The following is a 14,413-nucleotide window of genomic DNA, read 5'->3' as shown; positions in this document are numbered from 1 at the left end:
CAATTATGTTATTTTATGGTATAATTTTAGGATGTTTTGAAGTCTTTAAAGTGTCAGTAAAGAGAATATTACTATGATGAAAGAAAAGTTTGTGAATACTATGTTGTTCCAGTTATTACATTAAAAGAACTAGCCTCCAAGTGCCCATTCAACAAGATTTGTTCTTAAGTAATTTATCCTCAGAAGTCTTCCCGGCTACTCCTTTTCAGTTTTTATTTTCAGTGCTAGAAGAGCTGACTCATTGGAAAAGACTCTGATGCTGGGAGGGATTGGGGGCAGGAGGAGAAGGGGACGACAGAGGATGAGATGGCTGGATGGCATCACTGACTTGATGGACGTGAGTTTGAGTGAACTCCGGGTGTTGGTGATGGACAGGGAGGCCTGGCGTGCTGCGATTCATGGGGTCACAAAGAGTCGGACACGACTGAACGACTGAATTGAACTGAACCCACTCTGGAATATCACTTTCATTCCTTTGTTTTAGGTAGAAAGTCTCTACATCAATTAGTTGGCTATTCTTAAGCACCACCAAGCTTTATTAAAACAAAAAATACCTTCTCTGCCTCCTCCACCCTCTGTCCAGCAATTACCACAACTCAGCATTTTTGGAGAAGACCAAGCACAATTCCTCATATCATAGTTTAAAAGCAAACAAGATATTGAACTACTAACTTTACTAGGAAATTAATTCTATGCAAAATGCCTTGTTCATTGTATTGAGATCCTGACTAAACATTATTCTTATTTCTGTTAGAAGTAACTATGTCACATAACCAGGCTCCATCATGTGCCTATAATCCGATCTGGAATAACATCCTACAAATATCCCAAAGACCAAGAATGGATTTATTATTCAGGGCAATAACTCTAAAACAGTCTTAGAGGCAAGCATATAGTAGGGTTTTAAAACATTTATCAGTATAGAATTGATTATTTAAGCTTGTATGTGTTGTGTGTATGTGCTAAGTTTGTCTCCAACTCTTTGCAACCCATGGACTGTAGCCCACCAGGCTCCTCTGTCCATGGGACTTTCCCTGCAACAATACTGGAGTGGGTGCCATTTTCTCCTCCAGGGTATCTTCACCACCCAGGGATCAAACTCACGTCTCCTGCATTGCAGGCAGATTCTTTACCACTGAGCTATCAGGGAAGCCATACATAAGTTTGATTAGAATAAATACTAGTTTTCTTTTACGCCCAAATCATTTACCTATAAAATCTTTAATGTGGCCTGAGGCCATTATTTGTTTCTTAAGAGCAACAGGGAAAAAGATATATCATTAGCCATGATATCAGAAGAGTATGCAGGATATTTTACAACCCCTATTCCATTACAGCTGTTAACTTTAAAAACATGTTAATCTTTCATATCTGTGTATAAAGAAAGTACCCGTTTCCTGAAAATAAAAAGTTATATAGCTTTGCACTTCTGTGCTTGTATGTGTATTTTATTTTGTTTTGATAAGGTTTTCCTAGTTCAGAACTTCACAGATCAGCCACTCTCTTTCTTACAACAACAAATAATCCTTCATCCAGGTAGCTGATATGGTATAGATGCATTTGCTTTTTATTTGCTACCAGAACAAGTTACCACAAACTTAGAAAGCTGAAAACTACACATTTATTATCTTCCAGTTCTGAAGGTTAGAATTCTCAACGGGACTCAAAATGAGTCTCAGTGGGAGAGAATCAAGGTGTTACCATAGCTACATTCCTTTCTGGAAGTTCTAAGAGAGATACCCTCTCCTTGTTCATTCATTATGTGGGCAGAATTTAATTCCTTCAGGTTGTAGCACTGAGGTTCCCATTTCCTTGCTGTCATTTGGGGACAGTTCCCAGCTACTAGAGGACATCTGCATGTCCATGCCTCCCTTCCTTTAATTTCAAAGCCATCTATGGTAGGTTAAGTACTTTCACACTTCAAATCTCTCCAGCCTCCTCTTCTACCATTCCATTTCTCTGGCTCACTCTTTTGCTTTCCGCTTTCACGTTCAAAAACTCAAGTATTTAGAATGGTCCCATCTGGATAATCAGAGTAATCTCATCTCAAGGTCCACAAGAAACTACATCTGCAAAGTTCCTTCTGCCATATAAAGTACTGTATTCACAGGTTCTAATGGCACCCCACTCCAGAACTCTTGCCTGGCAAATCCCATGGATGGAGGAGCCTGGTAGGCTGCAGTCCATGGGGTCGCTAGGAGTTGGACACGACTCAGCGACTTCACTTTCACTTTTCACTTTCATGCACTGGAGAAGGAAATGGCAACCCACTCCAGTGTTCTTGCCTCGAGAATCCCAGGGACGGGGGAGCCTGGGGGGCTGCGGTCTCTGGGGTCACACAGAGTCGGACACAACTGAAGCGACTTAGCAGCAGCAGCAGCAGCAGCAGTGAGTAAGATGGAGAAGGAAATGGCAACCCAGTCCAGTGTTCTTGTATCTTTGAGGAGACGCATTATTGTGCCTACCATACAATTGGTTTCCCTGGTGGCTCAGATGGTAAAAAATTTGCCTGCAATGCAGGAGACCTGGGTTAGATCCCTGTGTTGGGAGGATCCCCCAGAGAAGGAAATGGCAACCCACGCCAATATTCTTGTCTAGAAAATCCCACGGACAGAGGAACCTGGAGGGCTACGGTCCATGGGGTCACAAAGAGTCGGACATGAACAAGCACCTAACACTTTCACTTTCACCATACTACACCATACTTGTTGAACTGCACTGACTTAAAGCAAGGAACAAAAGAGCATGTCACCATCTTTTGGCTAAATAAAAAAAAATTCCTAAACTACAGAGTTCAAAATACTCAGCAATCTTCATCAAATACTACCACTATCAAAGAATCCATCAATTTAGATAGACATTATCACTAAATCCTTACCTCTTCTTAAATGGAAAAATATCTAAGTATCTTAACGTACTCAAGGCTAACTCTACTTCTCACTGTGAAACAGCACTGGTTTCTACCACTGGCACTAGTTTCTACCACTCTCTGTCTTCACTTTCTTGATGTTCCACAAATCTTTATCTGGAAGAAAGCTTCCCACAAAGCTAAAGACACCATGAAAGACACACAGGGTTAAATGAAAACTTCTGGAAAGCATGACACTTTTTATAGCCCAGAAACAAAAATCAATAAGACCCATCAGTGCAAGACACAACCATCTAAAAACTTAGAATCCTCATATTAAATATATCTGAAAACTAGAGAAAGGGTGTTGCTGCTTTTAAACTAGCTTTGGCTAAAAGAAAGAATAACTTCCATGGGTACAGTTCTTCTGTTTCTCTTCTAAGTAAATGAAAGACTTGCCTCAAGAGAACTTGCCTTAGAGAACTGACTTATCTTAGTTAAACAGACAGAAAAAAGATCCCATAAAACTTTAAGTAAAAATTTTCACAAAATATGTCATCCTTTCAAAATAGAGTAATAACTTTTAATAGTAGTAGACTCAAAAGGCAAAGTAAAGATAAAATGAGTTGGCAACTTTATTGTTCTATATTTGCACATTACTTAAGACTCCATGAATCATTCTTGTATCCATTCATTCTTTAGGAATACAGAGATTTTGTATACACAAAATTCAAGTCTGTACTGAACATTAACTCTAATCATATTAAAAAACTAATATTAATGCATGGATTCTCAACCTACATAGATTTTTATCAAAGCAATTTAAATTTACAAAGCTCATCTGACTTTATGGACTTTGACTGCATATGCATAAAAGGCAAATACAAATTATCTTAGTCTAGCTTTCACTAATGGCAGAGCAAATTGGTCAAGTATAGTTTCCTACAGATAATTTCTAAACCTAGATAAGCCATTTTATGTCTTTATTTTGTAATTGAAAGAAAACTGCTTTACAATGTTGTGTTGGTTTCTGCTCTACAACAACACAAATCAGCCATAATTATACATACATCCTCTCCCTCTTGAGCCTCCTTCTCCTCTTCCAATCCCACCCCTCTAGGTCAAAACAGTGTTATACAGAAACTTTTCTCCAGCTATCTATTTTACACATGAGAGTGTACAGATGTTGATGCTATTTTCTCTATTCATCCCACTCTCTCCTTCCTCTACTGTGTCCACAAGTCCATTCTCTACATCTCCATTTCTATTCTTTCCCTGCACACAGGTTCATCAACACCATTTTTCTAGATTCCAGATGTATATGACTTAATATATGGTATTTGTTTTTCTCTTTCTGACTTACTTCACTCTGTATAACAGGTTCAAGGTTCATCCACCTCACTAGAACTGACTCAAATGCATTTTCATGGCTGAGTAGTATTCCACTACTATTGAACTATTTCAATTCCTAAAATATGATGCTATGAAAGTGCTGCACTCAATATGCCAGCAAATTTGGAAAACTCAGCAGTGGCCACAGGACTGGAGAAGGACAGTTTTCATTCCAATCCCAAAGAATGCTCAAATTGCACAACTGCATTCATCTCACATGCTAGCAAAGTACTTCTCCAAGCCAGGCTTCAACAGTACATGAACCGTGAACTTCCAGATGGTCAAACTGTATTTTAAAAAGGCAGAGGAACCAGAGATCAAAATGCCAACATCCACTGGATTATCCAAAAAGCAAGAGAGTTCCAGAAAAACATCTATTTCTGCTTTATTGACTATGCCAAAGCCTTTGACTGTGTGGATCACAATAAACTGTGGAACATTCTGAAAGAGATGGGAATACCAGACCACCTGACATGCCTCTTGAGAAATCTGTACGCAGGTCAAGAAGCAACAGTTAGAACTGGACATGGAACAACAGGCTGGTTCCAAATAGGAAAAGGAGTACGTCAAGGCTGTATATTGTCACCCTGCTTATTTAACTTATATGCAGAGTACATCATGAGAAACGCTGGGCTGGAAGAAGCACAAGCTGGAATCAAGATTGCTGGGAGAAATATCAATAACTTCAGATATGCAGATGACACCACCCTTACGTCAGAAAGTGAAGAGGAACTAAAAAGCCTCTTGATGAGAGTGAAAGAGGAGAGTGAAAAAGTTGGCCTAAAGCTCAACATTCAGAAAACGAAGATCATGGCATCTGGTCCCATCACTTCATGGGAAATAGATGGGTAAACAGTGGAAACAGTGTCAGACTTTATTTTTCTGGGCTCCAAAATCACTGCAGATGGTGACTGCAGCCATGAAATTAAAAGACGCTTACTCCTTGGAAGGAAAGTTATGACCAACCTAGATAGCATATTCAAAAGCAGAGACATTACTTTGCCAACAAAGGTCCGTCTAGTCAAGACTATGCGTTTTCCAGTGGTCATGTATGGATGTGAGAGTTGGACTGTGAAGAAAGCTGAGCGCCGAAGAATTGATGCTTTTGAACTGTGGTGCTGGAGAAGACTCTTCAGAGTCCCTTGGACTGCAAGGAGATCCAACCAGTCCATTCTGAAGGAGATCAGCCCTGGGATTTCTTTGGAAGGAATGATGCTAAAGCTGAAACTCCAGTACTTTGGCCACCTCATACGATAAGTTGACTCACTGGCAAAGACTCTGATGCTGGGAGGGATTGGGGGCAGGAGGAGAAGGGGATGACAAAGGATGAGATGGCTGGATGGCATCACTGACTCGATGGACGTGAGTCTGAGTGAACTCCGGGAGCTGGTGATGGACAGGGAGGCCTGGCGTGCTGCAATTCATGGGGTCTCAAAGAGTCAGACACAACTAAGAGACTGAACTGAACTGAACTGATGGGTATTATCTGTTAAATATAAATTTGACTAACATTAAATTCAATTAGTTAAAAAATGAGGGTTTATCGGTATGTTATTTTATTGATAACACAATTATGTCTTCAACTACTGGCAACCCTCAATATCAGCATAAACCCATTATTCTGGATTTGAGCACAGCATCACCCCGATCTGGGGGTAGCTGAATCCAGTCACATATGTAAGTATTTCCCCTGGTGGCTCAGACAGTAAAGAATCTGGCTGCAATGTAGGAGAACTGGTTGGACCCCTGGGTCAGGAGGATCCCCTGAAGAAGGAATGGCTACCCACTCCAGAATTCTTGCCTGGAGAATTCCATGGACAGAGGAGCCTGGGGGGCTACAGTCCGTGTGGTCACAAAGAGTCGGACACAACTGAGTGACTAACACTTTCACTTTGAGACCATCTAAATCATTGGAAAAGACCCTGATGCTAGAAAAGACTGATGGCAAGAGGAGGGAGCAGCAGAGGATGAAATGGTTGGATAGCATCACCGACTCAATGGACATGAATCTGAGCAAACTACAGGAGACCTTGGAGGACAGAGGTGCCTGGAGTGCAGCAGCCCATGGGGTCACAAGGAGTCTGACACAACTTAAGCGATCCAAAACAACAAATCAAACACAGTCACTGAAAACATTTGTCATCATATGTGACCAATACTGTAGGTTTAAAAAGGCATGTATTGAATTTGCTATGTTGAAGCTATATATGTTTTAAATGCATTTAAGATATCATCTCACCTAAAGATCATCATATTAAGTGAATTAAGTCAGAAAGAGAAAGACAAATACCATATGATATCATTTACAGATTAAATCTAAAGTTTGGCGCAATGAACTTAGCTATGAAACAGAAACAGACTCACAGACATAGAGAACAAACTTATTGTTACCAAACAGGAAAGGAATAAAGTAAGAGTTTGGGATGACCAGATACAAACTACTACATAGAAAATAAACAACAAGATCCTACTGTGTGTAGCATAGGGAACTATATTCAATAAACCATGATGAAATAAATCATGATGAAAAAGAATACTAAAAAGAACGTGTGTGTGTGTGTGTGTAACTCACTTTGTTGTACACCAGAAACTAACACAACATTGTAAAACAACTATTTGTTGTTGTTGTTCAGTCACGAAGTCATATCCAACTCTTCTGCCAGCCAATGGACTATAGTCTGCCAGGTTCCTTTGTTTATGGGATTTCCCAGGCAAACCAACTATACTTCAACTAAAAAAGAAGTCATCTTAGACCTAATTTATTCCTGGAAACAGTTATATGGATTATTTACAAATTTCCCACTAATAAACAATTTTTAAAAGCCTGAAATAAAACTTCCTAAAATTTTCATTAACTATATCATCTTACAGACATCTCAAAAAAATTAATTAGTTCATCAGTTAATCACGTATTATGTGCCAAGACTATATAAATGATACTTTTTCCCACCTATGAATAAATCAAAAATGTTTGCATATAAGTGCTGTTTTATCAGATTGAGAAAGTATCAGTTATAAAAAGGATATTAATTGATAAAAGGAACTTAGACTATCCATTCCTTCCATAATAAATATTTCATAAAACGCTTCTGTGATAAATTTGGTTTTAAGAATATTTTCTCATGATATATGGTGCTAATATGCTGCAACTCAGCAACAAAATTATAAAACTCAGAACAGACCAGACGCAATGAAAATTAATGCAGGATATACTTTCTTTTTTGACTGTGCCACTCAGCATAAAATACATTCACTGTATAAACATGGTATATCTTAAATGTGATTTAAGTGTATTGCCTTAACTAATGCTCCAAAAAAGACCGAAATTATCTACCCCAAGACTTCTCCTGAAGAAGTCACAAATCATTGTGATACAATTTAATCTTGAAATCTGCACTAGTTTTTTTTTAACCATACATAATAATCTGAATGAAAACTACATATAAGTCTGCACTAAAAAAATTCTGCTTATTCTGTCAATAAGTTACGAGTTTGATTTTAATTTTTACTCCCCTAATGCCTAATGATGTTGAGTATTTTATATGCATATTTTCCATTGTGGTTAAGATGGTAAAAGCATCTGTCTGCAATGCAGGAGACCCGGGTTCGATCCCTGGGTTGGGAAGAGCTCCTGGAGAAGGAAACGGCAACCCACTTCAGTACTCCTGCCTGGAAAATCCCACAGACAGAGGAGCCTGGTAGGCTATAGTCCATGGGGTCGCAAAGAGTCAGACATGACTGAGCGACTTCACTTCACTTTCCATTCACATACATTCTTTGATGGAGTATCTGTTCAAAGAGTTTGCCTATTTTTTATTTGGGTTGTTTATGTTCTTACCAATGTTCAAAGTTTTTCATATATTCTAGATACAAGTCCTTTATCAAATATATACTCTGCAAACATTTTCTGTCTATGGCTTTTCATTCCTCTAACAGAATCACTCATAGAAATTTAAATTTAAATTTTGAGAATTAAAATTTAATTTAAATTTTGAGAACATCTAATTTACCAATTTGTGTGTGGTGGTGGGGGGAGGGGACTGTGTTTTCAGTTATACATCTAAGAAATCATTTTCAAAGCCATAAAAATGTCCTCTGTTTCCATTCAGAAGTTTTATAGTTTTAAGTTTTACATTTAGGACAATGATCCACTTTCAGTTTTGCTTTATTTTTTTAATATGAAGTAGGTCCGAATACAAGTTCCCTGTTTTACATGTGGCTATCCAATTGTTCCAGTACCATCTGTTGAGAACACTATCTTTTCTTCAATAAATGTGCCAAAAATCCATTTTTCTTACATGTGTGGATCTTCTTCTGGGCTCTCTACTTCGTTCCATTGACCTATCTCTTTGTCTTGGTTAGTAGAAGTCATTGCAATAGGTCTTCCAATCAGGTATGGTTAATGCTCCAATTTTACTTTCTTTTAAAAGTTTTGGCTATTCTAGATTCTTTGCATTTGATTATGAATTTTACAATCAGTTTGTCAATGGCTAATAAAAGCCTGCTGGAACTCAGACTATAATTGTGTTGAATCTATACAAATCAATTTAGAGAGACTGGGCATATTAAAAATGATCAAGTCTTCCAATTCACAGACAAAATTTATTCACTTATTTAGGTCTTTTTAAATTTTGTTCTCAATAATGTTTTTAGTTCTCAGTATATAGGTCTTGTGTTCAGTTCAGTTGCTCAGTTGTGTCCAACTCTTTGCGACCCCATGAACCGCAGCACGCCAGGCATCTCTGTCCATCACCAACTCCCAGAGTCCACCCAAACCCATGTCCATCGAGTTGGTGATGCCATCCAACCATCTCATCCTCTGTCGTCCCCTTCTCCTCCTGCCCTCAATCTTTCCCAGCATAAGGGTCTTTTCAAATGAGTGAAATGGCCACCTCTTCACATCAGGTGGCCAAAGTATTGGAGTTTCAGCTTCAAAATCAATCCTACCAATGAACACCCAGGACTGATCTCCTTTAGGATGGACTGGTTTGTTCTCCTTGCAGTCCAAGGGACTCTCAAGAGTCTTCTCCAACACCACAGTTCAAAAGCATCAATTCTTCGGCGCTCAGCTTTCTTTATAGTCGAACTCTCACATCCATGCATGACCACTGGAAAAACCATAGCCTTGACTAGATGGACCTTTGCTGACAAAGTAATGTCTCTGCTCTTTAATATGCTGTCTAGGTCGGTCATAACTTTCCTTCCAAGGAGTAAGCGTCTTTTAATTTCATGGCTGCAATCACCATCTGCAGTGATTTTGGAGCCCAGAAAAATAAAGTATGATACTGTTTCCATTGTTTCCCCGTCTATTTGCCTCTTTTGTCAAATTCAACCCTAAGTATACAGGTCGTGTGTATCTTTTGTCAAATTCAACCTTAAGTAGTTCATATTTTTGATGTTACTATGAGTGGTATTTTTTAATTTCAATTTCCAATTGCTTGTTAATACTATTATGTAGAAATACAAGTAATTTTATATATTCATCATACATCCTGAAATCCTGCTAGATTCATTTATTAGCTCTACTAACTTCTTCTTGTGAACTCAAAGCAAGATGCTGCTACTGCTAAGTCACTTCAGTCGTGTCCAACTCTGTGCAACCCCATAGACGGCAGCCCACCAGGCTCCACCGTACCTGGGATTCTCCAGGCAAGAACACTGGAGTGGGTTGCCATTTCCTTCTCCAATGCATTAAAGTGAAGTCGCTCAGTCATGTCTGATTCTTCGCGATTCCATGGACTGCAGCCTACCAGGCTCCTCCGTCCATGGGATTTTCCAGGCAAGAGTACTGGAGAGGGTTCCCATTGCCTTCTCCAAGCAAGATACTACTACATACCTATTAGAATGGCTAATATTAAGATGACTGACTGTAACAAGTGTTACCAAGGATGTAGAGAAAGTACAGTTTTCATTAACTTTGGGTTGAATACCTGGGCAATTTCAGATCATATACACTTAGTATATGATCTGGTTGTTCCATACCTATATTTTTTATCAAAGAGAAATGAAAGCAAATGTCTATAAAAACACCTTTATATGAATGTTCATGATAGCCTGATTTGTAATAACCAAAAATTAGGAACAACTGAAATACAAATCTACAGGTGAATGAATAAACCAACTGGGGAATATCCATATAATGGAAAACTACTTAGCAATAAAACAGAATGAGCTATTGATACACACAACACAGACGCATCAAAATAATTAAGCTGGTTGAAAGAGGCCCCCCCAAAAAAAACCCACATACAAACTATCTGATTCCATAGAAAGCAGATCCATAAATGCATGAGAAAAAATTATCAAGGGGCATAAGGAAACTTTGAGGGAGATAGTCATGTTCACTATAATACTGATGGCTTCAAGTCACAACTTGCCAATATGTAAAATTTCAATATGCTGCAGTTTACCGTATATCACTTAGACCTCAATTTTTTAAAAAAGAAAATGTACCAGCATGCTAGGTCCCAGAATAGACTTTTTAATTGATAAATAACTTTAAATTGATATATAATTCACATAGCATACAATTCAACTTTTTGAAGCACACAATTCAGTGGCTTTTTGTAGTGACAGAAGGTGTGCAACAATCACCAGTATTTAATTCCAGAACATTTTCACCACTCCAAAGAGTGGCACCCATTAGCAGTCACTGACATTCCCCTCAGTCCCTCAGAATATAATTAATTTCCAGATGATGATGTATTTCATCTGGTCACTACATTTCAAGCTTCAAGACCTTTCAAGTTTGAGAGACTGGTTTTAAGTTAATTTCAAGTACCTGCTACTGTTTATCATTGTATTCTTCCTAATGAGAACCAAAACCATACAAATATAAACACGATAATTTCACAGAAGTTCCAATCACAGAAATATCATTTATAGTGTACATGTGTACCATTACAGTGATTACTAAATTATTAACATTAAAACATTAACTCCAAATCTCTTGGCTCTCCTTATTATCAATGCCAGGACTGTCCAAGAATACAGTGGGGAATGATGAAGGCATGATGCCTCTCAAATTTTTGAATAGCACATAATCTGTGCCTTAATGAAGAAAAAAGAAGACATCACCATTTGCCTCACAGCATATGCTGTTTCTAGAAGAGATGATCATCAAAATCAAAACCTAGCGATTTTTTATTATGGAAGAGTGTAAGTGATGATAAATATAATAAGCCTTGGAATAATGTGTGTTTGCTTTTTAATGATTCTATCACCCAACATTTTATTTTTTGGAGCACAGAAATTAAATGTGACAGAGCAAAAAATAACAGCTGATACTAGGATTTTTTACACTTTTATATTTAGCACATATTATGAAAAAACCCTAAAGTATGTCTCACTGCTTAAAAATTAACTTTTTATATAACATATTCCAAGCACACTAGATTACAAGTTCAATATATTCCCAATGATGTGCCTAAGCAATGTATCTGAACATTATAAATTGAAATGCTGTTGAAGCATGATTTGTGAAGGATATTACATTTTTATAATCAAAAACAAGCAATAAGCATTACAGTATGACTACATAATTTAAATATCAAAGATAGAAAAATTCAAAAAGAACATAAAATGCACATCATTCTGATGTTCTTTTGGCACAACTACTTTCAAAACACATTACTAAGAGTAAGGAGACTCTTGATATTTGAGATGGATGTAATCAAGGACTTTCTGAACCTAAAATGGTACAAATTCCACTAACCACATCCACTTCAGAAAAATTACTGGGTACCCAATGAAAAGAAGAAAATCACAAAGCCTCATTAAAATGCAGGTGTTAGGTGGTTCTTTGTATACTTAGAAGATATTCAAAATTTTGCCTAAAAAATTATGAACTCCTTCATCATGGACCTTGCAACTTGTTAATAATCAAAGCTGTGACTGTTAAACCCTCAAATGTCAAGAGGCTGTTCTAAATGTTTGAGAAAAGAATGATGAATGAGAAATGAATTCAAAAGATCTTCTAGGCACCATATCAACATGAGACTTGTGACCTAAAAAACAGCACTTCTGAACATTTCCCCCTAGGGAATGAAAACTTAAGTTCACATAAGACCTATACACAAATGTTAAAGTAGCTTAAATTTATAATCACCAATAACAGGAAACACAAATATCCTTCAACCAGTGAATTGATGAACAAGAGGACTTACCAAGTTCATTGAGACTCTGAGCAGCTTTTGTTATCTCTCTACTTCCCCCCTGCAGTTGTCCTTGGAGTCTCTTACTGAGATATAAGATGCGAATGATTCTCCGAAGCAAATCACAGGCAACCTGTGAAATGTTAAGTAAGTAAAGTCAATCCATGAAGTTTCATGACATAGTGAATCGACTGTCTAATCTTCCCAGATGCTAGACATCCAATATCCAGGCAAGACAGAGCTCTGCCCAATTAAAGCAGAATCAGGTTTTTGGTTTTGTTTTAATATCCTTATGCAGGCCCAGTGTACAGCCAAGGTTGACAACCACTGTGCTAGGGCTGCTCAGCTTCCTACTACTGTTCCTTATTGTTTCTTAGTTTATTGTTCCTACGTCCCTAGGGGAACAGACTTACTAGACCTTAAAGAATAAGCATGCCCTTAATTGATTCTTCCTAATTTATCATTAATGACTAAATGTAAAAGAGAAAGCTATTTTAAAAATAAACCTATAATTTGTATGTCACCTTCTATTCCCTTTTCTGTTATTACATCCAATCCTGGGTCTTTACCTATCCAAAAGACTAAGACATGAAATAATGACTCATGTATTTCTAGACAGAGGTAATCCAGGGTGACTGCCAGGAGAGAATGACAAGAAAGGAGATTGATGGAGTAACATATATGTAATTACTGTCAGCTTAAGTGGTGACAATAAAGAAAAAAGAGACAGTCTACGTTGCTACATCACAGCCATCTTTGAATGATCCTGAAGCTGGATGAAGCAACAACATCTCCCATCTAAGGAGGAAAATCCTAACTGGTGGCAATAATAATTAAAAGCCTTAGGAAGACAGGGTCCTGAGGCTTCAACTATAAACATTTTTTCTGAAAGAAATATACATATACCTCAGAGCCACACACAGCCCCACTCGTGCACATACAACATACACAAATATACATGCAATCAAATATACGTTTACAAACATATGTAAATCAAGGCAGCCAAGTACTAAACATGTTTAACTTTAACTGACTGCTTTTCTGAGTAACAACAGTTTGAACTACTTAAAATAATAAAATAATGTCAAATAAAAATCCCCCCCCCACCCACAAACTGAAGATTTAGGCATCTTAATCTTTTAGTTGAGTTCAGTTCAGTCGCTCAGTTGTGTCCGACTCTGCGACCCCATGAATCGAAGCACGCCAGGCCTCCCTGTCCATCACCAGCTCCCGGAGTTCACTCAAACTCATGTCCATCGAGTTGGTGATGCCATCCAGCCATCTCATCCTCTGTCATCCCCTTCTCCTCTTGCCCTCAATCCCTCCCAGCATCAGAGTCTTTTCCAATGAGTCAACTCTTCCCATGAGGTGGACAAAGTATAGGAGTTTCAGCTTTAGCATCAGTCCTTCCAAAGAACACCCAGGACTGATCTCCTTTAGAATGGACTGGTTGGATCTCCTTGCCGTCCAAGGGACTCTCAAGAGTCTTCTCCAACACCATAGTTCAAAAGCATCAATCCTTTGGCGCTCAGCTTTCTTCAGAGTCCAACTCTCACATGCATACATGACCACTGGAAAAACCACAGCCTTGACTAGACGGACCTTTGTTGGCAAAGTAATGTCTCTGCTTTTGAATATGCATGCTATCTAGGTTGGTCATAACTTTCCTTCCAAAGAGTAAGCATCTTTTAATTTCATGGCTGCAATTACCATCTGCAGTGATTTTGGAGCCCAAAAAAATAAAGTCTGACACTGTTTCTACTGTTTCCCCATCTATGTCCCATGAAGTGATGGGACCAGATGCCATGACCTTTGTTTTCTGAATGTTGAGCTTTAAGCCAACTTTTTCACTCTCCACTTTCACTTTCATCAAGAGGCTTTTTAGTTCCTCTTCACTTTCTGACATAAGGGTGGTGTCATCTGCATATCTCAGGTTATTGATATTTCTCCAGGCAATCTTGATTCCAGCTTGTGCTTCTTCCAGCCCAGTGTTTCTCATGATGTACTCTGCATATAAGTT

The 14,413-nt window shown here is 38.2% G+C and overlaps 1 protein-coding gene across 3 annotated transcripts in view; it reads right to left on the bottom strand.

Moving 5' to 3' along the window:
• Positions 1-14,413, bottom strand: part of COG5 (component of oligomeric golgi complex 5) — a 277,335-nt gene that overhangs the window by 231,925 nt on the left and 30,997 nt on the right. For all 3 annotated transcript variants that reach the window (XM_070369612.1, XM_070369611.1, XM_005901432.3), the window contains exon 6: positions 12,406-12,526. In XM_070369612.1, the coding sequence (XP_070225713.1) occupies positions 12,406-12,526 (121 nt within the window). The remainder of the gene's footprint in view (positions 1-12,405; positions 12,527-14,413) is intronic.

Source organism: Bos mutus, chromosome 4 (genome assembly GCF_027580195.1).
Source record: "Bos mutus isolate GX-2022 chromosome 4, NWIPB_WYAK_1.1, whole genome shotgun sequence".
NCBI lineage: Eukaryota > Metazoa > Chordata > Mammalia > Artiodactyla > Bovidae > Bos > Bos mutus.
This window is presented reverse-complemented; position numbering and strand designations above follow the sequence as displayed.